The sequence below is a fragment of the Aquarana catesbeiana genome, linkage group LG07 (genome assembly GCF_042186555.1).
Source record: "Aquarana catesbeiana isolate 2022-GZ linkage group LG07, ASM4218655v1, whole genome shotgun sequence".
Classification (NCBI taxonomy): Eukaryota; Metazoa; Chordata; class Amphibia; order Anura; family Ranidae; genus Aquarana; species Aquarana catesbeiana.
The window spans coordinates 200,743,458-200,767,663 of record NC_133330.1 but is presented as its reverse complement, the minus strand read 5'-3'; the positions used below and the strand labels follow the sequence as shown (position 1 = coordinate 200,767,663).

General features: G+C 43.2%; 1 protein-coding gene across 1 annotated transcript in view; it reads right to left on the bottom strand.

The window, feature by feature from the left end:
- Nucleotides 1-24,206, bottom strand: part of SLC25A24 (solute carrier family 25 member 24) — an 85,232-nt gene that overhangs the window by 3,695 nt on the left and 57,331 nt on the right. Inside the window, exons 8-9 of the mRNA XM_073592987.1 lie at nt 18,376-18,543; nt 11,662-11,812 (exon numbers count right to left, since the gene is read on the bottom strand). Coding sequence (XP_073449088.1) covers nt 11,662-11,812; nt 18,376-18,543 — 319 coding nt within the window. The remainder of the gene's footprint in view (nt 1-11,661; nt 11,813-18,375; nt 18,544-24,206) is intronic.

The window sequence follows — 24,206 nt, the reverse complement described above, 5'->3', positions numbered from 1 at the left end:
AAAAATGTATTTTTCGCAGATTATTATTATGCCAGATAACACATCCAAATTTTAAAATTGAGTTGCCAGAGTGTAGACCCTAGTTATGATTTTGGCACAATGGCTTTATTTTATAAATTGTTTTTACAGTGGACATGCATACATAATTTTAAAGGTAAACTGCTGAAATGAATTGGCAAAGCTACAGTACATCCCTACATAGGATACAGGATTGTGGTTTTCTGAATTGTTCATACTTTCATCCCCCTATTAGAGAGATCTTCCACCATTCCTGAGCTTTTCATTACAGCAAGCTGGTTGTCAGGGAAATACCCATAACATTTTGGCCTAACAAATAATTCTGTTTGGGTAAAGAGAAAGCGTGCCAGCTTGGCAACATGAAGGACAAAGATCTCTGGACTGTGAGCATGAGCTTAAAGTGGTTGTAAACCCTTACAAATACCAAGTGAAGTGACTGGCCTCAGGTGATACACAGAAATTAAACAAATCCTCCAAAATAAGTTGTACCCGTTTATCTAAAGCCGTCTTTCCCCTACATTCAAAGTGCTGGCTTTACACAGGATCTCTCAGCTCTGAAAAGCAGGGGGCAGGGAGCTAAAGTTATATCAGTAAGGAGAGCTCTGAGAGCTGATTGACAGGAAAGGACACACCCTCCTTCACACAGGAACAGAGCCGGGGCTGCCAATCAGATGGAGATCCCTCCTCTGTCACCATTTTTCTCTTGGTGTCAGGAAAACTTGTCTGAAGTGACTCATGCTTATAGCAGAGGAACGAGGCAGTGGACAGAAATGACACGCTGTGCTTTTGAACTGAGATAAGCACACACTATAGAGGGGTATGCTTTGTTCACATTTCACATCTGAGGTTTACAACCACTTTATGTGTAGTCCATTGTTATACTTGCAGTATACCGATCAAGAGATGTAGCCTACCTGTCCTATTCCCAGAGTTCTTCTTTAAAAGCTAAACTCCAGGTAGATATCAAACACCAATTAAGGCAGGTACATTTTAGTAAAAATATTTTAAATGCTACTAATTTAAGTGCCTAAAAACTGTCTTGATATCAGTTGTTTTTTAATACATTGTACAGCAGCACTGCCGAGTGGATTAAAAGACAACAAAGCTCAAGATAGAAGTAAGCGACAGTTCCAGTAACCAAATCAGGCCTGCAGTGCACATGTGCTGACAACAGAGTGAGTAGAGTTATGACTTTGCACTGTGGTGCTGCTCCCTCTTTGTCCAATCAGCAGGCTAGGATTGGTCTTTGTATACAAAAGATACGCTGCGCTAAGGTGAAAATGTCAATCTGGAGATCATTAATGCATATGAGGTATACTGAAAATACTGCATAAGCGGCTTATCCAGCTACAGCAAGGCACAAAGGATATATGTATATAAAAAAAAAAAAAAAATTATTTTTTTTTTTTAGTTATTATAAGGTGCAATGTGTAAATAATATACTAGATGTATACCATTAGAATAAGAGTAGCGCTGATTAAACTACTAACTGTATATATAATGAATGAAAAATTATTTATATAATCTGAAATTTACCGTGTAAAAAATATATAAATATCATCACAGTGATAAGTGCAAAAAATACAACAAAGTGCCACACAATGAGTGTGAATATCAAATCCAAGATGTGATACGTGGTTATTAAAGTCCAATTTATGAAAGAAATGCACATAAAGTCCATAAAAACAGTTCATAAAAACAGTTCATAAAAAATCCAATGTGCGTGCATTAATCTTAGTGCTTAGTGCTCAGAATTCCATGCTCAAGTGCCATCCAGTGACCCCCGGGGACAGCCGCTCACCTCAGAGCGTGCGACTCAGCTGTGAGACTGAATCTAAACACGCTTATGAGCCATCCCACGGCTCAGTGATGGAATCCAGATACACAGTTTTCAGCAGCAGCTCCACAGTTAGGAATAAAGGAAAAATAGGATTTTTTTAAAACAGCTTACCTGTAAAATCCTTTTCTTTCGATGGACATCACGGGACACAGAGCCTCAGTAATTACTGATGGGTTATATAGGTATCACTGGTGATTGGACACTGGCACACCCTAAGCAGGAAGTTCAACCCCCTATATAATCCCTCCCCCTTGCAGGGATACCTCAGTTTTGTAGCCAAGCAATATAAGTGTATTAGAAGAGGGACCTCTGTGTCCCGTGATGTCCATCGAAAGAAAAGGATTTTACAGGTAAGCTGTTTTAAAAAATCCTATTTTCTTTCTCGAACATCACGGGACACAGAGCCTCAGTAATTACTGATGGGATGTCCCAGAGCAATGCTATCTGAGGGGGGGGGGGGGGGGGGGGAACCACAACCAAGTAGGGTGCAATCAGACCTGAGGACCCTGTACCGCTGCCTGCAGCACACTACGCCCAAAGGCGATATCCTCATGCCTTCTCACATCCACCTGATAGAATCTGGTGAATGTATGGACTGAAGACCAGGTTGCGGCCTTGCAGATCTGAGCCATAGAGGCCCGATGATGCACTGCCCAAGAAGCACCAATAGCCCTTGTGGAATGTGCCCTGATCTGAAACGGAGGAATCCTCTGTTTCAAACCGTAAGCTTGAATGATCAATTGTCGAATCCATTTAGAAATGGTAGCTTTTGATGCTGCTTGTCCTCTACCGTCTGGCAGCACAAACAAAATATCTGTTTTGCGAATCTGAGCAGTCGCTTCCAGATAGGCCTTAACTGCTCTCACTACATCCAAAGAATGTAGTGATCTTTCTTCCGGAGAACAGGGATCTGGAAAAAAGGAAGAACAATGTCTTGGTTTAGATGAAAATCTGAAACCACCTTCGGTAAAAAACTAGGGTGAGGGTGCAGTACCACTCTATCCTTGTGTACAATCAAATAAGGCTCTTTACAGGAAAGAGCTGTTAATTCTGATACTCTTCTAGCAGAAGAGATGGCCACCAGAAAAATTAACTTTCTTGTCAGCAAGACCAAAGGAATCTGACGTATTGGTTCAAAAGGCTGTTTCTGTAACACAGACAGAACCAAGTTCAAGTCCCAGGGGTTTAGGGGCGCCTTAACCGGAGGATTAAGACGCGTCACCCCCTGCATAAAGTTTCGGACCAAAGAATGCGAAGCAAGTGGCCATTGAAATAATACTGATAAGGCCGAGACCTGGCCCTTGATGGTACTCAAGGCCAGCTTCATCTCTAATCCCAATTGTAGAAAATCAAGAATTCTACCAATCATATATTTTCTGGGATGCCAACCCCTGGATTCACACCAGGATATATAAGCTTTCCAGACTCTATGATAAATCATTCTGGAAGCTGGCTTCCTTGCATTGATCAAGGTAGATATCACAGGACCTGAAAGCCCACGACTCTTCAGAACGTGGGTCTCAATAGCCAAACCGTCAAATTTAGCGTTTGTAAAGCAGGATGGAACACTGGACCCTGAGATAACAGGTCTGGGCGTACCGGTAGTGTCCACGGGGAACCCACCGTCATCCTTACTATTTCCGCATACCACGTCCTTCTGGGCCAAGCGGGGGCCACCAGAAGTACTGACTTCCTTTCCTGCCTGATCGTGCCAGTAGCAGAATAGGCGGGAATGCATAAGTCAGTGAGAACCGATGCCACGGAATCACCAACCCCTCCGTCCCGTGTGCAAGAGGATCTTTTGTCCTTGCCACAAATCTGTCTATCTTTTTGTTGAATCGGGATGCAAAGAGATCTACATCTGGAACCCCCATCTTTGGCATATGGCCCAAAAGACATCGGGATGCAGAGACTATTCCCCTGGAAGTAACTGCTGGCGACTTAAATAGTCCGCCTGCCAGTTCTCTATCCCCGGAATAAAAACTGCCGATATGCACGGCACATGCTTCTCTGCCCAGACTAAGATCTGGTTCACCTCCTTTTGAGCAGCTCGGCTCCTGGTGCCTCCCTGATGATTGACATAAGCCACTGCTGTGGCATTGTCGGACTGGATCCTGACCGGGCAACCCTGTAGCCTGACAGTCCAGGTCTTTAGGGCAAGATATGCCGCACGGAATTCCAGAATGTTGATGGGTAAGGTCCTCTCGGTCTTGGACCATACCCCCTGAACCGCAGACTGTTCCAGAGCTGCTCCCCAACCCGACAGCGGACACCATCTTTCCCAGCAGCCTCATACAAAGGAGGACAGAGGAACCCTTCTTGGTCCTGACTGCCAGGATCAGCTCCCTTAAGGCAGTGATCTTTGCCTGAGGTAGAAATACCTTCTCCTGGCTTGTATCTATGATCAGACCCAAACACTCCAGTCTGCTTACTGGTTTTAGGAAAGATTTTTCTAGGTTGAGGATCCAACCTAGGTGTTCCAGATACTTGACTGTGGTCCTCAAGTTCCCGTTCAAGGAGGCTACCGACCGGTCTATCAGGAGCAGGTCGTCTAGGTATGCTATGACAGCTATACCCTGAGCCCTTAATCTGGCCAGAGGAGGAGCCAAGACCTTTGTGAACACTCGAGGTGCAGTGGCTATCCCAAAAGGCAGAGCCACAAACTTGAAATGGCGCCCTCCTATCTCAAAGCGCAGAAACTTCTGATGAGCAGGAAAAATGGGCACATGCAGATATGCATCTCTGATGTCTATCGATGCCAAAAATTTTCCTCCCTGCAGGGTGGAGACTACCGTCCGAATTGATTACATGCGGAAGGATTGAATCCTTAGGAATCGGTTAAGATCCCTTAAATCCAAAATGGGTCTGACATCCCCATTTGGTTTTTGGACCGTAAAAAGGTTGGAATAGAAGCCCAATCCTTGATCCTTCGCGGGAACTACCATAATGACCTCCTGCGACAAAAGTCGCTCTAACGCTAGAAGGAGCGGCTGCTTTTTCTCTGGATCTCTGGGGACACTTGACCTGAGGAAACGAGGAGAAGGAAATTCCTGAAACTCCAGCTTGTACCCTAAGGTTACCGTGGAGATTACCCATCTGTCCTGGAAATCCTCCTGCCAGAGCCCTGAGAACTGTTGCAGTCTTCCCCCCACTCGAGTGCGCGGGGGCGCCCCCTCATGCAGAGGTTTTAGTGTTTTGCCTAGTAGGCTTCTTCCCCCAGGACTTCTTTTGTCCCTGGGGTTGACTCTTGTCTCTGGACTCAGATGGAGGAGGCCGTCGAGACTGCCTGGAGGCTGAAGCGCCCGGCGCTGGGGAAAGAGTCCGTTTGAAAGAGGGACACTTACTCTTCTTCTTAACAGGTAAGAGAGTGCTTTTCCCCACAAGAGATTCTCTTGATATAGTTATCCAAGTCCTCTCCAAACAACCTTGCACCACGAAATGGAAACCCAGCCAGGAGCTTCTTACATGGTGCTTCGGCTGACCAACTTTTCAACCATAGGATTCTACGTATATGCACTAACCCCAGCGACAGACGAGAGGTTTGCATGGTAGAATCTCTGATGAAGTCAACAACATAACATAAGGCTGCTGGAAGGTTAGCCAACCCCTGGGCCTGCTGTTCAGGTAAAACCTTGATGACCTGCTTAACATGGTCTCTTAGGTATTGACAGACTCCAATCGCTGCTACTGCAGGTTGAGCCACTGAGCCTGCTAAGGAGAAAACATCCTTCAATAGGGATTCCATCTTTTTATCTACAGGATCCCTGAGCATCTGAGCATTGTCTACAGGTCAAGTCAGACTATTATTTACGGAGGAAATGGCGGCATCAATGGCCGGTACTCCCCACATTTTCATAAACTTTTCTTCCATAGGATAAAGTGTTGAAAAACGTTTTTTTTCCGCTGAAAAAGTTATCTGGGTGATCCCACTCAGCATAAAGGAGCTTTTCAAGTAAATTATGAACAGGAAAAGCCTATGCTGTTTGAGGAGGTTTCAGTGACCCTAAAGAAGAAGAGGGTTCTTTAACGGATTCAGATATGGGCAACTTAAATGTGGAGTGGACCAATCCAGTAAGGATCTGTACTAAGACTTTCTCCTCTTGGGAAGTCGCAGAGGGTCCCTCTCCACCTGATTCCTCCGAAGAGGAATCATCCGTCCCATCCCGATCCTCTGAAAGGGATTCCTCTCCTTTATCCCAGAGCTCATCTTCCTGAGGGTCTTGGGGAACAGAGGAAGGCCTAGTGCCTTTTCTTCCACCGAGTGAAGACGTAATCACGGCCATTAATCTTTCCTCTAAACCATTAATGGCTGAGGAAAAAAACCTTCTGTGTAATGTATACAGGGGCTGAAGTGCCAGAAGCAGGTATAGCCCCTGACCCCAACGGCTCTCCCTGGCTAGCCGTCCCTGGCCCCTCGGGGGGGGGGATGCTGCAGACAGGGGGCCCTCAGAACCTGAACGAGATCCCCTAGAGTCTCTGGTTCTTGGGGTGCTTGAACCTCTTCAACCCATAGTGCAAAGCAACAAGGTGGAGGTATCACAAGATGAACACTGACTGCTGAGCGATGTAGTCTGGCTAAAAGGCGTGCTACCCAATGCCCAGTCTGGTGTTACTTTAGTAAATGCTGCCTAGGAGAATGCCTGTGTCCCACCTTACATGCAACCGTCAGCTCTGTGTCCCTCCAGAAGGCTTAGTGCACCTGCAATCAGTGCCTTTAATAGCCTGCAGCCGGTCCTGTGGGCGTCTGAGCACGCTGTGCTGATGCCCCACCCCCCCGGTTTTTAAAAAAACGAGCACTTCCCGCGCTAGCCGACCCTTCTGAACCAACATGGAGGAGGCTGGGGGAGGAGGGAGAGAGGCCGGTAGTGATGGGCCTGCCCTGTGCAAACGGTGGCGGCGGCAGCGGTGAAAATGCGGTGTCTAACCGCCTTACTGATCACCTGCGGCCCCCACCTAGTCTGGGGGCAGATATCCCTGAGGAGAGCCACCCATCGATCCTACCTGGAGCCGGCCGGAGGAGCTTGTGCAGCGTCGAACACTTGAGACAGACATCAGCATGAGAAGGTTTGTGCTCTTGGCAGCCCTCGGTAGTCACAATAGGCATAGCATGCATTTACCTTAAAGGAGAAACCTACTAGAATTAAAAAATTCTGTGGAATCTCCCCTACCGTATCCAGCCGCAGGGTTTGTTGTACAGACCCAATCTTCGCCTCTCACGGTGGGCTCCGTTTGAAAAAACCGTCAGAGACTGGGGCCCCCTACAAATAGGGGGATCCACAGTTCTGGCCCTGTAAAGCACCCGGCTAGAAATTAGGCTAGAAAAACCATTTTCTAATATGCGGGGTCCAGCTCTCTAAAAAGAGAAGCGTTACAGGTAATACCTCGTTTCTACGGACACGAGGCCCAGGTACCATCCAATTCGGCCTAGAAAAGACACTTTGGAATGGATCCGGTTCGCCTGGCCTGCCCCAGTATAGGATATAGGATATTCCCTTTGGAGCTCAGCACAGGACATCTTTACACGTCCATCACCTAAGACACTGGCGTAAAAACTCAGGTATCCCTGCAAGGGGGAGGGATTATATAGGGGGTTGAACTTCCTGGTTAGGGTGTGCCAGTGTCCAATCACCAGTGATACCTATATAACCAATCAATAATTACTGAGGCTCTGTGTCCCATGATGTTCGAGAAAGAAAGAAAAACTGGATAGTGTGATATCATTTATTGGAATAAAAGCTCCGCACATTGGTGCACTCACGCACCTTACAAATGTGAGTACCCTAATCTGATAACAGTCTCCAAAGTTTGCCTCAAAGTTTGCCTGTCAGGAGGGATAAGCTGTGCATCGCATCTCAGTGGAGTGCAAGGCTCCATGCTCCATGCTGGCACCTCCCCTACGCGTGTTCAACACAGGGTCACGTGTCATCCCCCTGATCAAGGCACGTGACCCTGTGTTGGACACGCGTAGGGGAGGTGCCAGCATGAAGCATGGAGCCTTGCACTCCACTGAGATGCGATGCACAGCTTATCCCTCCTGACAGGCAAACTTTGAGGCAAACTTTGGAGACCGTTATCAGATTGGTGCACTCACGCACCTTGCAAATGTGAGTACCCTAATGTGGGGAGCTTTTATTCCAATAAACATTTATAAACGATATCACACTATCCAGTTTTTCTTTTCCTTTATTCCTAACTGTGGAGCTGCTGCTGAAAACTGTGTATCTGGATTCCATCACCGAGCCGTGGGATGGCTCATAAGCGTGTTTAGATTCAGTCTCACAGCTGAGTCGCACGCTCTGAGGTGAGCGGCTGTCCCCGGGGGGTCACTGGATGGCACTTGAGCATGGAATTCTGAGCACTAAGCACTAAGATCAATGCACGCACGTTGGATTTTTTATGAACTGTTTTATGGACTTTATGTGCATTTCTTTCATAAATTGGACTTTAATAACCACGTATCACATCTTGGATTTGATATTCACACTCATTGTGTGGCACTTGGCACTTCGTTGTATTTTTTGCACTTATCACTGTGATATTATTTATATACTTTTTACACAGTAAATTTCAGATTATATAAATAATTTTTCATTCATTATATATACAGTTAGTAGTTTAATCATCGCTACTCTTATTCTAATGGTATACATCTAGTATATTATTTACACATTGCACCTTATAAATCACTAAAAAAAAAAAAAAAAAAAAAAAAAATTTTTTTTTTTTTTATACATATATCCTTTGTGCCTTGCTGTGGCTGGATAAGCCGCTTATGCAGTATTTTCAGTATACCTCATATGCATTAATGATCTCCAGATTGACATTATCACCTTAGCGCAGCGTATCTTTTGTATACATTGTATTGCACGGCATATGAAACGTGTTCTGCGCGGGCAGCTAGGTGATTTCCACATTTGAGGCAATATACCATTGTGGCTCGCAAAATCCCCTTTTATCTAACTAGGATTGGTCTTTGACAAAGCTTTGCTACTGCATGAGGGTTGAGGACCAGTTGTGCTGTGTGGCAGGATTGCCTAGAGTACAAAACAGTTGGAGAGAGGTACAGATTCTTTGGTACATTAAACAGTTCTCATGTATTTCAATAATTAAAGTTAGTCTTTTGCCAAAATTTTGATGATCACATCATTTTGATAAATCATAAAAACAGACAATTCTCTGCGACATAAAATGGAATGACCATATCAGGTCTTAGGATTAGGGTTGCACTGATACTAGTATCGGTACCGATACCGAGTATTTGCACAAGTATCGGTACTCGTGCAAATGCACCGATACCTGAAACAGATACTTTCAGGCTCGGTTCTTCCAGTTGTCAGAGGGTCTTGCCAGTGTTAAAGAAGTCGGGTAATTGGAGCTGTCAAAAAAAAAAAAAAAAAAAAAAGCAGCCGGCAATGCTTATTAACAACATTGCTCAGCCCCGAAACACTAAAATAAAAAGAAACATGGTTTCTTTTTGTATATTTCGGTTTCTTCATCTGCAAATCAAAGGGATGAACAAATGTTCCTCTGTTTAACCCCTTAACCACCTCAATACAGGGCACTTTCACCCCCTTCCTGCTCAAGCCATTTTTCAGCTTTCAGCGTTGTCGCACTTTGAATGACAATTGCGCGGTCATGCAACACTGCACCCTAATGAAATTTTTATAATTTTTTCCCCACAAATAGAGCTTTCTTTTGGTGGTATTTGATTACCTCTGCGTTTTTTAATTATTGCGCTATAAACAAAAGAAGAGGGACAAGTATGAAAAAACACAAATATTTTTTACTTTTTGCTATGATAAAATATCCAATTTTTTTTTTTAAACAAATTTTTTATTCAGTTTAGGCCGATATGTATATTTCTACATATTTTTGGTAAAAAAAAAAAAAAAAAAAAAAATCGCAATAAGTGTATATTGATTGGTTTGCATAGCGTCTACAAAATAGGGGATAGATTTATAGCATTTTTATTATTTTTTTTTTTTACTAGTAATAGCGGCGATCTGCGATTTTTATTGTGACTGCGATATTGTGGCGGACATATCGGACACTTTTGACACATTTTTGGGACCATTCACATTTATACAGCGATCCATGCTATAAAAGTGCATTGATTACTGTATAAATGTGACTGGCAGGGAAGGGGTTAACACTAGGGGGTGAGAGGGGTTAATGTGTGTCCTAGGGGAGTGATTCTAACTGTGGGGGGAGGGGACTGACTGGGGGAGGTGACCAATCGGTGTCCCTATGTACAAGGGACACACCATCGGTCTCCTCTCCTCCGACAGGACGTGGATCTGTGTGTTTACATACACAGATATCGGGGCCGCCGGGCACGCGCATCGGGTCCTGAGCGACGCGACGCCCCCTAGTGGCTCGGGAGGGCGATCACTTCATATGACGTGTGCCCAGAACAACAGCTGCCTCATCCCGCCGTCATATGACAGTGGGTGGGCAGCTAGTAGTTAAAGGGGGGTTCCGGCCGGGAAAAAAAAAAAATGTAAAAGTCAGCAGCTACAAACACTGTAGCTGCTGACTTTAAATAAGCACACTTACCTGTCCTGGGTGCCCGCGATGTCGGCCGCCCGAGGCCGACCCGTCCCTTGGCTCTCGGCGCCGCCATCCTAACTAAGGGAAACAGGCAGTGGAGCTTTACGGTTTCACTGCCCGTTTCCTACTGCTCATGCGCGAGTCGCGCAGTGCTTTGTGAATGGGACACGATGTGTTGTGGGACACACACAGTTCCCATAACACACCGCTCCCCATTCCCCAGAAGACAACGCGGGAAGGAGAAGACAGAACATCACCGCGGCGTAGGAAGAGGCAGATTAGGAAGACTGCCTAGCAAAAGCCATTTCAGGCGAGTTCAAAATGTATTTTTTTTCCTCCAATTTTTTGGTGCAATTTGTTTTTTTTGTTTTTTGTGGTGGACCTCCACTTTAATAACTTTAATAACCCTTAATTTAACAATTAAAACTTTTTTTTTGTTTGCTTTGTTAGTGAATATTTTTACACATAAATATTAACATATATTAAAAAAAAAAAAAACAATTTATTTTATTTGTAAATAACTTTTCAATGCTTTTTACCAATGCCGACAGCTGAAGTTAAAACAAAACAGTTGCGGTAGGTATCGGTAAATAAATAAAGTATCGGTACTTGTTTGTACTCATTGTAAAAAAAATAAACGGTATCAGTGCATTCCTACTTAGGATAAGAACACTATTATAGGGAAGCTAATGAAGACAGTTAGACACACTGTATTAATGCCTTCATGGATAAGAAATGAGACTATCTTATCAAATATCATAAATTAGGATATGCAATAGAGGTTTTTGCCAAAGCACTGTATTCTCCCAAAAGTCACAAAATCCTGTTTCTGCAGTATATTTCCGTTGCTAATGAGTTAATCATGGTGTGTAGTAACACAGATAGTTGCCAGGACCACTATTCAATTTGGCTGTACATCAGGGTGATCAAATCAATCAGTTCTGCTCATTTGGCATCCAGATCACAGGCAGTTTAATGAGTGTTAGTGCTAATGGATGCTGTGCTTACACATACACTCATTGTATGAATTCTACAAGCCAAATCTCTACACCAATGCCATGATTCAGGCTCCGCTCATTTCACAGGCACACACAATATGCCAATATACATCCATCCTAAGAAGAGAGAATAGTAGATCCACATATATAAAAAAAAACAAAAAAAAAAACAAAGACAAAAACAGAAAAGAACTCCTTGCACAAAAGCCCCCATTTTGGTAAAGTTTACAAAATCTGATAAATTGTATGTTTTACCTTGAGCTTGCATTCTTGTCCTGATGAGAGCTAATGGATAACTGGCCAGTTGGCCACAGGTACTGGAAGCTGTGCCACATCCCAGCAGGACCAGGACCCCTGGGTTGGCAGAATCTGTAGCATATTTTTGCAGCCAAGCATTCTTTAGAGTCTGCAGGAGGCAAACGGGGGTAGAAGTTATTTCTGGTAGAAGCCAACCAGCTAAAAAAACGGTCAGAAGAGAAAGATATTGTGAAATATATATTTAGATACAATGTGGATCAGGGATTCCCTGTTCTTCATTTGTATCTCAGGGACACCAGGAAAGCAACAGGGTTCTAACAGACATCTGATGACTCCACAAAGAGAACCTGTCATCACGGTAACAAACTCCTCTCCTGCACACATGGACTACAATGATACCGTCTGTACCTCATGTGACGGGTCACGCTCCCACCCTGGGCAGAGATTTTCCAGCTCAAAGGACAAAAATCTAGGAGCCATCAGACAGAAAGATCTTCACTGGGGCGGTTTACTCCGCACTTAAGCCTTTGCACACAAACAGTAAAAATATAACAATGTCTGTGGCACCCACTGGGATGGATTTACTAAAACTGGAGTATGCAAAATCTGGTGCAGCTCTGCATAGAAACCAATCATCTTCCAGGTTTTATTGTCAAAGCTTAATTGAACAAGCTGAAATTAGAAGCCGATTGGCTACCATGCACACCTTCACCAGATTCTGAGTGCCTCAGTTTTAGTAAATCCCCCCCATAGTCTTGCCAGACAGGAAGCTACCAGTTCACAAATATGGCAGTGTTCTTCAATGGAGGTAAGGATTCTTTTATTTCTTCTTAGAGCATTTACAAGATCAGACAAAATTATTTTTAAAAATCCTTTCAAATGAAAGAAAATGAAGTATCTACAGAAAATGATATGACAAAATAGACACAAACAGTAAAATAAGCTGGATTGAAAATGAAAGGCTAGGATTTTCTAAAACTGGTGAAAAAAAAAACAAAAAACAATATGACTTTGTTTGGAGGTGTTCTGTAGATAGTTGGCATGCAAACGCCCAAACAAATGTCACTTCCAAAGGGGACACTAGTTGTGACTTGGAGGTCCCCAAGGGATTCTTTTAATTTAACTTACAGGGATTTCTCCTTACTTCCTGTTTGGCTACAGGACAGGAAATTAAAAGGAAATTCTCCCCAATGGGACACAGATGGAAAAAAAATAAACTGACGGGAGTTGACACCCCCCAACCCCCTCTACTCCTCCTCCCTTACTCCATCCAAAATGAAAAAAAAAAATGGTTTTGCCTATAGTTCTACTTTAAAGCGATTGTTAACAGAGTTTTTTTTCTTTTTTTTTTTTTTTACCACTTTAGCTGTTAATCTAATCACTTACTGAGAATGTAGCTTCTTCATATTTGAATCCTTGCCTATCTTCAGGGACTGGAGCTGGGCCTCCCTATAGGGTGTGCATCAACAGAAACACACGGATCTGTAGACTAGGATAGCTAGAGTCTCCCTTCTTCTTCTTCCATTACTCCTCCTCTTCCTTCTCTAAGCTAACTGACTGGCTGGCGACTGCACTGTCAAGTTAACTCATTTCTGTGAAGACTGCAAATTTTGGAAAGCAGCACTGACAGAACAGGAGCCAGCAGCATTGAAAGTTGTGAACTGCAAGTGCTGGGCAGTGTTAATTTTGATGTAAAATTTCGATTTAGTTTTAGTTATAGTCTTTTGACTCAAATGCCATTTTAGTATATTTTAGTCATCTGAATTGTATTTTATTTGCCTAAAATCTCCAGCACATTTTAGTCGACTAAAATCTAATGGGTTTAGTTACATTTTAATGCATTATTTCTTTAGAATTGCCAAACACTATATACTCCTGGAGAAAAAAATAAATAGAATAACAAGTTTATTATTATGGTATTAAGGTTTGAACATGCACTACACACAGATTTAGCCATTGTGATATATTACGACTTTATAAATAAAACCAAGTTCCATAAACAAACAAAAACTTGAAAACATAAAAAAAAAACAAAAAAAAAAACCTGTAAATTCTATTGGCTGTAATGCTATTGCACATATTTCCTGAATATATTACCGACATTATTATTATAATACAGGAATTATGTAGCACCAACAGTTTACGCAGCGCTTTACAACATGAGGGCAGACAGTACACACAATACAAATCAATACAGGAGGGATCAGAAGGCCCTGTTCATTAGAGCTTACAATCTAGAAGGGAGGGTCAAGTGGAAACAAAAGGTAATGACTGTGGGGGGTGAGCTGATGGAGAAAATGGAAAAAAAAAAAAAAAAAAAAAAAACGTTGCAGTTAGGTGTGGGTAGGCTTCTCTGAAGAGAAGGGTTTTCAGGGATCATCTAAAAGCTAATAGAGTAGGAGATAAGCGGACAGTTTGGGGTAAGGCATTCCATAGGATTGGAGAGGCTTTGGAAAAGTCCTGGAGGCGAGCATGGGAGGAGGTGACAAGGGAGCTAGAGTGCAGAAGGTCTTGAGAGGAACGAAGAGAACGAGTAGGTTGGTATTTAGAGACTAGGCTAGTGATGTAGCTGGGGGCTAAACTGTGGATGGCTTTGTACGTAGCTGTTAGTATTTTGAATTTAATTCTTTGGCCGAGCGGAAGCCAGTGGAGGGATTGACAGAGAGGAGTAGCAGAGACAGAGCGATTGGTGAGGTGGATGAGTCTGGCAGCAGCATTCATAATGGATTGAAGAGGTGATAAGCTATGTGGAGGTAAGCCAATGAGAAGGGAGTTGCAGTAGTCGAGGCGAGAGATGACCAGAGAGTGAATTAAGAGCTTTGTTGTGTCATTGGTTAAACAGGGGCATATTTTGGAGATGTTGTGGAGGTTGATGCGGCAGGATTTGGACAGTGATTGGACCGTGGTGCTTAAAAAGGAGAGTTCAGAGTCCAGGACTACACACCTAGAACCTTGGCATGTGGGGATGGGCTTATAGTTGTGCCATCGATTTTGACAGAGAGATTAGGGGAAGGAGCATATGGGGGAGAAAAAATTATAAGTTTGGTTTTGGATAGATTGAGTTTGAGGAAGTGGTGTGACATCCAGACTGATATATCTGAAATTAGTGAATTAGTGATGCGTGAGGAGACAGAGGGAGTGAGCTGAGGGGTAGAGAAATAGATTTGGGTGTCGTCAGTGTAGAGGTGGTATTGGAAGCCATGGGAGGCTATCAGCTGACCCAGGGAGGAGTAGTGTAGATTGAAAATAGGAGAGGTCCAAGAGCAGAACCTTGGGGGACCCCAACTGAGAAAGGCAGAGGAGAAGAGGAAGTAGAGTTGTAAGAAACGCTAGAGGTGCTGTTGGATAAGTAGGAAGAGAACAGTCACGGAGACCAAAGGCGTGGAGTTTTTTTGAGGAGGAGGGGGTTGTCAACTGTATTAAAGGCAGCAGAGAGGTCCAGGAGTAGGAGTACAGAATAGTGTCGATTGGTTTTGGCCGTTATTAGATTGTTTGTTTTAGGAGAGCAGTTTCTGTGGAGTGTTGAGGACGAAATCCAGACTGAAGGGGATCAAGAAGGCTATTATCAGCGAGGTGGATGCTCAGTCGGTTGTAGACCAGACGTTCCAGGAGTTTGGATAAGAAGGGGAGCAAGGAGATGGGGCGTAGGTTAAATTAAATATTAAGAATAAAAAAAAAAGAGCCTTTTTCTTCTTTTTTTCCCCTTCTTTCAGCAGCTTAGTAGATGCCCCCTGCTTATTCTTATGTGGTAGTGCAGTGTTAATTTTGACGTCAAATTTCAATTTAGTTTTAGTCACAGTCTTTTGACTAAAATGCCATTTTAGTTTTAGTCATCTGTATTGTTTTAGTCGTATTTTAGTAATAATTTAGTTGACTAAAATAATATTAATTTAGTTGACAAAATTAACACTGGTTCTGGGGTAAGAATTGAAATAGTTTATAGGGGATTTTTTTTGTTTAATTTTATTGTGTGTTAAAGTATTTGTGAACACTCTGCTTCAAAAAGGTTATTGTAATACAGCATACAGAACTACATGTCTCAAAACACATTTATTTTCCTAGAAAATTTATCTAAACATGTTATTATTTTTTTTCTTCTTGGCTGGCATGTGACAGCACAGCGAGTCCCTTAGCAGGAGGCATGTCGGGTTATTCAGGGGGCAGGCTTAATTACACACAGACACACACACACACACACACACACACGGAAGGCGTTCTACCTCTGTGGCTTTCGTCACACAGCAAGCTGGTGGGTGGACAGAATTCTATGACACTGTGAATGGGTAAGCTTGCTAACATCACACAAAGCAAGGAAATAACTTTAAAATGACCCCCTCTGTGTGCTGTTTTCCAGAACCAGCTGCAGTTTTGACCTCAAGAGATAGAGGCATTCCGTGCATCAGCACAGCATCCTGTAACTTCCAGCAGTGATCACAGGGATGCAAACTGACCACAGCAGCCCAGATCTGCTTCAGCGGTTGTTGTGGTCAGTTTGAAACAAAACTCAGAACTCGTTTTTAATGCCCCTCAAATGCCTGTGCAAATGATACTATGGACAGCACACAGTGCTTTTCACATTATCAAAACATGAAGCGTTAGCGTTGCTTTTCTTCAAAATTGAAGCCTTACGTGGACTTTGAAAGGAGTTGAACCACTTCAACTCCTTCCATTCAAGACTTTGGTACCAGTAGTACATTAAGTAAATAGGCGTTTATAGTGCAGTTTTAAAGGTGACTAAAAATACATGTTAACCGCTTTGCAATGCACATAGGGCATTTGGGGGAGCTTTTTTAATGCTCATTAAAACGCTTATCAACCACACTTATTAACATGCATAAACGCTATAGGTGCGCTTGATAAGCATTAGTATTTTGAGCAAGTGTGAACAAGCCCTTAGAGAGATAAAATAAATGAAATTTTAAGTACCTAATTAAGAGAGAATAATAAAAACAAAAGTAACAAAAAACACACAAATGGGTCAGTTCACACCACATGCAGTCCAGTGCATTTTTTTTCTGCATCAAAAATGCATGGAAAGTAGGTTATATGGTTTCCAATGGCATAGTTCCCACTAGTGCAGTCAGTTCCAGGGCTTTCCAGTTCCAGAAAAAAAAAAAAAAAAAAGAAAAAAGTAGAACATGCTGCATTATTCCTGCAGTGGACTGTACTGGAACGCAGTAAAATGCATTAAAAAAACAAAAAAAAACAAAAAAAACCAAAAAAAAAAACAAACACACACAACGGACTCCAGTATAGCGACCCAAAAAAAAAAAAAAAAAAAAAAAACCAGGAACAAAAAAAGCACCTGGAATGCATCCAAAAACATTAAAAACACACATGCAGAAGTACATCCGGAAAGGATGTGGAGTGCGTTTTTGTGGTGTGAACCAGCATTTAACCATTTCAGCCCCGGAAGATTTTACCCTCTTCCTGACCAGAGCACTTTACAATTTGGCATTGCATCGCTTTAACTGGTAATCGTGTGACGCTGTACCCAAACAAAATTTGCATCCCCCCCCACCACACAAATAGAGCTTTCTTTTGGTGGTATTTAATCACCTCTGCAGTTTTTATTTTTTGCTCCATAAACAAAAAAAAAAAAAACAGTAACAATTTAAAAATAAAAAACGCAATATTTTGCTGCTCGTACTCAGTCACTATGAGATTAATTTTCTGTATTCTGCAAAAAACCTGGTTGATGCTGCTGATCTCTATCTCCACCTTCTTATGTCCCCAATTCAGCTAGGGATTTTGCATCTGTAGTGGCAACTCTGCACATGCTCAGTTTTCAGTGAGATTTTATGCTGAGCATTTTCTGCCTATCTGAGCAGCCCATGTGACTATAGAGTCACACATGTGGGTTTATACAGTGGTACAGTAAATGACAGCCCACTCACTAGCTAAACACAATGTGGACGGGTTAATACATGTAGATTAATGGAGGCTTTACCTCCCTCTTATTCTAAGACACAGGCTGGAGGGGCGTGACACAGCCTGTGACTGGCAGAAATCCACCCACACCATGTTATTTCCTCAAAATAATAGAGATTTGATTTCAAATATATATTAGTGTGACAAATTTAAAACAGTTTATTGATATTATTTAGTTTTACTCTATATTCCAAAGGCGTTTTGTTTCTTATTTGAACATGTGAGAAGCAGCAGCAGACGACTAGGAGCTCCTCCTGCTTATGTTTCCCTGCAGACAGGCTGGGGAAGAGCTGGGCCATGTGACAGTTGTATACCGATGATTAAAAAGGTTCTTATTTTTTTAAATTATAGTGCCATCATCCACATACAGAAATAGAAGTGACAATTTTTTTTCAAAATTGTCTGTCTTTTTTTGATTATCGTGCAAAATATAAAAACTGCAGAGGTGATCAAATATCACCAAAAGAAAGCTCTATTTGGGGGGGGCGACATCAATTTTGTTAGGGTACAACCTCATAATTGTCCGTTAAAGTGACGCAGTGTCGTAACGGAAAAAATGGCCTGGTCATTAAGGGGGTAAAACGTTCTGTGGCTGGTTAAGTGGTTAAACAGTGTGTGTTTAGTATCACTTCAAGCTCTGTTCCAGAACAACAGTGTCAGACGCGATCTGAAGTTGAGTAATCATTACATGGAATAAAAATTATTAAAAAACAGGGGATATATCAGATCTAAAAAAGGTTAAATTAAACATTAATAAATATATAAAAGAACAAAGATTACCTCATAGATGGCAAGGTCGATGCCTGCATAGGGAATGATTCCCAGGATATTGGGAACATACCCTTTATAAAAAGCCCGAACACCTTCCCTTTTTAGAATCTTCTTAGCACAGTCGAACATTCCATCATACTGTCCCGTCTTCGCCACAGCTAAACGAGTCTTCATGACCTGGAAAACAACAAACCTTCAGCTAAAATACAATGCACAATGCAAACGTCATTCACCTATTCCAAATGTATTTTATTTTAGAAACTGGGCTTGTCCTGTTAGGTGGATTCACCGAGACTATATGGCACCTAGGAATGCTGTTAACACATCCCCCTCCCCCCACCATCAAAATATACTGTTTATTGCACATATGTTATAGAGAGCTAAAATACTGAATATATGCAAAAAATTGAAGAAATGGGAATCCTACCTAATACTTGTATAAATATGTAGAGCTCACCAAATAGATAGATATCAGGGGGTGTAATCAGTAGGGCTTGACTACTGTGGGGTTTTTGCACTTTGACCCTCGTCTCATAAGGGTTTTTTTTTGCCCTACTTAGTGTGTTTGGTTTCAAGAGGAATATTTTTGGGAGGGTTGGCTTATATGGGGGGGATCTTGGGTTATTATGCTAATAAATTGCTGTACATCGCTTTTTAAAGCAATAAATCTTTTTTGTAGTTTAACTCTTTAGGGTGTGTAGAAGTCTTTGTGTTTTTTATTTTTTTTAGTTGTTGGTATAAAATACTGAATATCCCACAGTGCCCACTCAACTTTCAGGGTCAATTCTCAGCATGCCACGCACTATTAACGATGCCATTTATCTTGTTAGCAGATAAACCATGCAGTGCTCAGCATTGATATCCATAAACAGATCCATGCTGCCCTCACATAGTGGGGCTATTGAATGGTACTTCCTTAGCCTTAGTGGGCACAGATTGCATGAAACTGTGTGAGCGCATTACATATAAAAAAATTTATAAACTGCAGCTAAAATATTTTCAAATTATTTTTTTTTTTTTATTAGAAAACGCTCTTACATGTTTTTTTGTTCCCTCAGAATCCTGCTGAAACAGTGCATCTGAAAAGCTGAACACACAGGATAGACTCCTCTAGCATCTAGCTCTGCATTGTTCTGTCCCAATACCAGATCTAAAAGTATAACAGACTGTGAAACACACAAAACAGACACACACAATTTAAAGTGGAGCTAAAGTGCCACTGTAAGAAACAGCATGCAGGCAGGCTTTTATTGCAGAAGAGATATGCAATGTCCCTTCTGCAATAAAATGCACCTACCTGCCTGCGTGCTGTCTTCTCCGGCGCTGCAAACATAGCTGCGCATTTAGTGCCGGGCCGGTCTCTGAGTGTCAGGATGACTATCTCCTGCACATGCGCAAGAGTGATGTCATCCCCCACCGCCAATGAAGAGGCCTAAAGACCGGCACTCAGAAGACGATGCTAGTGCCAGTGAGGAATTGTTGGACAGTTAAGTATTCACCCTTGAGTTCTGCTTTAATAAAGCATTGATGAAAGTTTCCTGGTGGTTGTTCTCTTTAACCACTTAACCTCCAGGCCTTTTTCTGACACTTATGTAAAAATCTGTATTTTTTGCTAGAAAATTAGTTAGAACCCCCAAACATTACATATTTTTTTTTAAAGCGGCAGTCTTATGGGGCGTACACATGGGCGGACTTTCCGACCGGACTGGTCTGACGGACTTCTGACAGACTTCCGACGGACTTTTTTTTTTTACGAACGGACTTGCCTACACACGACCAGACTACGGACCGACTTGCCTACACACGACCGGACTGCCCACCGGTCTTCCCGACGGAGTTACGACGGAATTTCCGAATGAACGGACTTGCCCACACACGAACAAGTCCGTTCATTTTGAACGTGACTCGGGTACGACGAGACTAGAAAAGGAAGTCAATCTCGCCGCTTTTATCGGCGAGACTGACACCTTGCGAGCCCCGTAGCGGGGCATACCAGGCCCTTAGGTCTGGTATGGATTTTAAGGGGAACCCCCTACGCTGAAAAAAAAAAACGGCGTGGGGGTCCCCCCAAAATCCATACCAGACCCTTATCCGAGCACGCAGCCCGGCCGGTCAGGAAAGGGGGTGGGGACAAGTGAGCGCCCCCCCCCTCCTGAACCGTACCAGGCTGCATGCCCTCAACATGGAGAGGTGGGTGCTTAGGGGGAGGGGGGCACCCTGCGGCCCCCCCTCCCCAAAGCACTTTGTCCCCATGTTGATGAGGACAAGGGCCTCTTCCCGACAATCCTGGCCGTTGGTTGTCGGGGTCTGCGGGCGGGGGGCTTATCGGAATCCGGGAGCCCCCTTTAAAAGGGGGCCCCCAGATCCCAGCCCCCCACCCTATGTGAATGAGTATGGAGTACATCGTACCCATACCCATTCACCTAGGGAAAAAGCGTCAATAAAAAAAAAAACACACAACACAGGTTTTTAAAATGATTAGACAGCTCCGAGGGTCTTCTTCCGACTTCGCCGCTCTCTCCGGCCTCTTCTCCCGGTGTCCCGTTTTTCTCCCGCTCTCCGGCCAGGGTTGTCGGGAAGAGGCCCTTGTCCTCAACATGGGGACAAGGTGCTTTGGGGTGTGGGGGCCGCAGGGTGCCCCCCCCCAAAGCACCCACCCCCCCATGTTGAGGGCACACGGCCTGGTACGGTTCAGGAGGGGGGGGCGCTCATTCGTCCCCACCCCCTTTCCTGACCAGCCGGGCTGGGTGCTCGGATAAGGGTCTAGTATGGATTTTGGGGGGACCCCCACGCCGTTTTTTTTGGCGTAGGGGGTTCCCCTTAAAATCCATACCAGACCTAGGGGACATAGTCGCCTCGAGATGTAGCACCCTGTCGCAGAGAACAAGCGCAGAAAGATTCTCGCGGGCAGGTGCTGTAGCTGCCCTTGCGTCGTATTTGGTCCGTCGCACCAGCATACAGACGAACAGGCTTTCTGATAGGAACTGAGTCCGGCTGAGTTCCGGCGGGAAGATTTGAAGCAAGTTTCAAATCTAAAGTCCGGAGGATTTCCAACCGAAACGGTCCGTCGGAAGCCCGATGCAGCCCACACACGGTCGGATTGTCCTCCGGATTCGGTCCGTCGGACCAGTCCGGCTGACAAGTCCGCTCGTGTGTGCGCTGTATTAGAGAATAAAATGGTGGATTTTGCAAATTTTTATGTCACACAGTATATGCCCAATGGTTTTTCAAGTGCCATTTCTTTGGGGAAAAATAAAAATTTTTTGAATTTCAATGCAAAAAACACAATACATAACCCAATTTGTGGGTAATATAAAAGATGATGTTACGCCGAGGAAATAGATACCAAACATGTCACACTTTTAAAATTGCACATGTCTGTGCAACAGCGAAAAACGATGTAAATTTTACCATCCACAGGCAATGCTTTCAAAGCCTTTACAGGTTACGACTTTAGATTTACACAGGAGGTCTTATGCTAAAATTACTGCCCATGATCTGACTTACGCAGTGACATCTCACATCTCTAGGTTTGCGTTTGTGCGAGACCAAAGCATGTGTTCGCCTTTGTGCAAAAGCACGGGTGGGCGGGGGCACATACATTTTTAAAATTTTTTTATTCATTAATTTATATTTTAACACTGTCGCTTAATTTTTTTTTATCACTTTTATTGCCGTCACAAAGAATGCAAACATAACATGACAGCAATAGGCATGTGACAGGTCCCCAAATCTCTAATCTGCACTTAAAAGCATTTAATCACACGAAGATCGGAGGGTAACCCGGAAGTCATGTGACGTCATCGCTTCCGGGTTACTATATCATAGAGCCCAATAAAGCTGATCGGGTCTTTGCTGGGCCCTATGATCACCTGGCGGAAGCATCAGCTGGTCAATCAGGACTCCCTGTGGGACGGGAGATCCTGGAACAGCTGTTGAAAGTTACAGGAGGGGGTGTAAAACCAATCCAGTGGCTAGTTGGCTGCTAGGATTCCCTTTACAAGGGAGCTGACCGTCGGCACTAGAAAAAAAAAAAAAAAATGATACAACCAGTCGGTATACCCACTTGAAGTCTAGCAATGTATTAGTGGTTGGCAAGTGGTTAAACTATCTGTACTTAATTCAGGAAAGCATTTTCACCAGTGAAAGATTCTTAAAGAATTACCACCAGCTTGCAGATTAGGAAACTGGCAGGAAGACCAGCTCTGAGTTGGTGTACAGAAGATCTATGCTGTAAGGCTGTCATGTGTGTGACAGCTTCCCACACAGGGCTCTATCTCTGGCCCCATTCAGGGGGTCACAGATACAGGTGATGTCATTATCCAAATATGGCAGATTTGGGGGAAAAAACAAGCTCACAAGGAAAGCAGACTTGATGAGAAACTAGTCCACATGGCTGCAGCGCCTCTTGGGTGGGTAGAGCCTGATGTGGAACTAAGAGACTAGTTCCTTCAGAGGAATGCTTGCTTTTGAAGGCAATGGGCCGATGCGAAAGCTGCTCTTGGACTGAATAGCTACTATTAGGCACACCAACTGCCGTAAGTTGTCAATTGAAAGTAAGGCAGATCTGACGGAGAACTCGTTTTAGTTCCTCATCAGGCTCTACCCACCCATCGACCCCACTAAAAAACTCCTTGGCCATGCACTGGTGCACTGGGTGGGGAGGGAGCGAACTGAGGAAGGAGTGTCCAGTATGCACCTACGACCCTTTATAAAACCACCCCTCTCTCCCCCAGTGTTGTACTTTAATTCAATCTTATTTTATTGAGAAAGGAAAAGTGTACAGTACACAAATTTGTCATTCAATAACACAGAGATAAACATTTCAATACTGGTACCATAACGTCTCATAATATAGGGAATTTGTTAGCTTCAATTGAGTTAGTTTGGTATACAAGCCTGTGTAGCTACATCGTCTATCATAACTTATTAAGGGTCGATGAGCACCACTATCCACCCAGTGTTGTGCTTTATTATCTGACGTGCTATATCCTCCTAATCTCCTCCTTGTGCAATGTGGTATAGCAAAATAAATTGCAAAGTGAAACAAAAATATACACCAAGCTATTTGTGGAGATACACATATATAAAATTGGGGGGGGGGAGGGGTAACAACAAGACATGACAAAAAAACGCCCATTTTCTATATGCCCTTTGAATTAGTGCCTCCAGCAACAAATTAATACAAGTGATGTACGCCAACTTTCGCATTTTTGCGGTGTGCCAGATTCAAGCACATTTACTCTGACATGCACCCAACTTTTGGTACAAATCTAAGGTAATCTTCTGCTGAGATCAACCTAAAAATGTTCTCCCCTTCTTCCTGCTGCACTTCATTGGCCATCTACACACATACCCCTTGCCTATCCTTGCTGCCATGCTGATTTCTGCTGTCTGTCCCTCCTCACTGCAGTATTTGCGACACTCTGGTAATGATGTAAATTTTAGAACAATATTTAAATTAGGACATTGGCGCAAGTGCTTCATTATTTTGGTGTACACAATTGAACATTTACTGTATAGAATCTGTCATATAGCACTTTTCTTAAGATTTGGTACAGATGGTGCAACAAAGCATAGAACTTATGTAATGGCACTGGTGATTTAGCACTTGAAAAATGCATGTATATTTCCAATAAAAATAAATAAATAAATAAATCATGCAATTTGCATTATTCATTCCTATGGTTAAAGGTTACTAAAAGGTTAATTAAAAAAATAAAGATATCATACTTACCTCCACAGTGCAGTTGGTTAAGCGCAGAGTGGCCTTTTCTGGGGTCCCTCAGATGCTGGTAGCACCTCCTCTTCTCGAGTGCCCCGTCAGAAAAAGTGCTCTC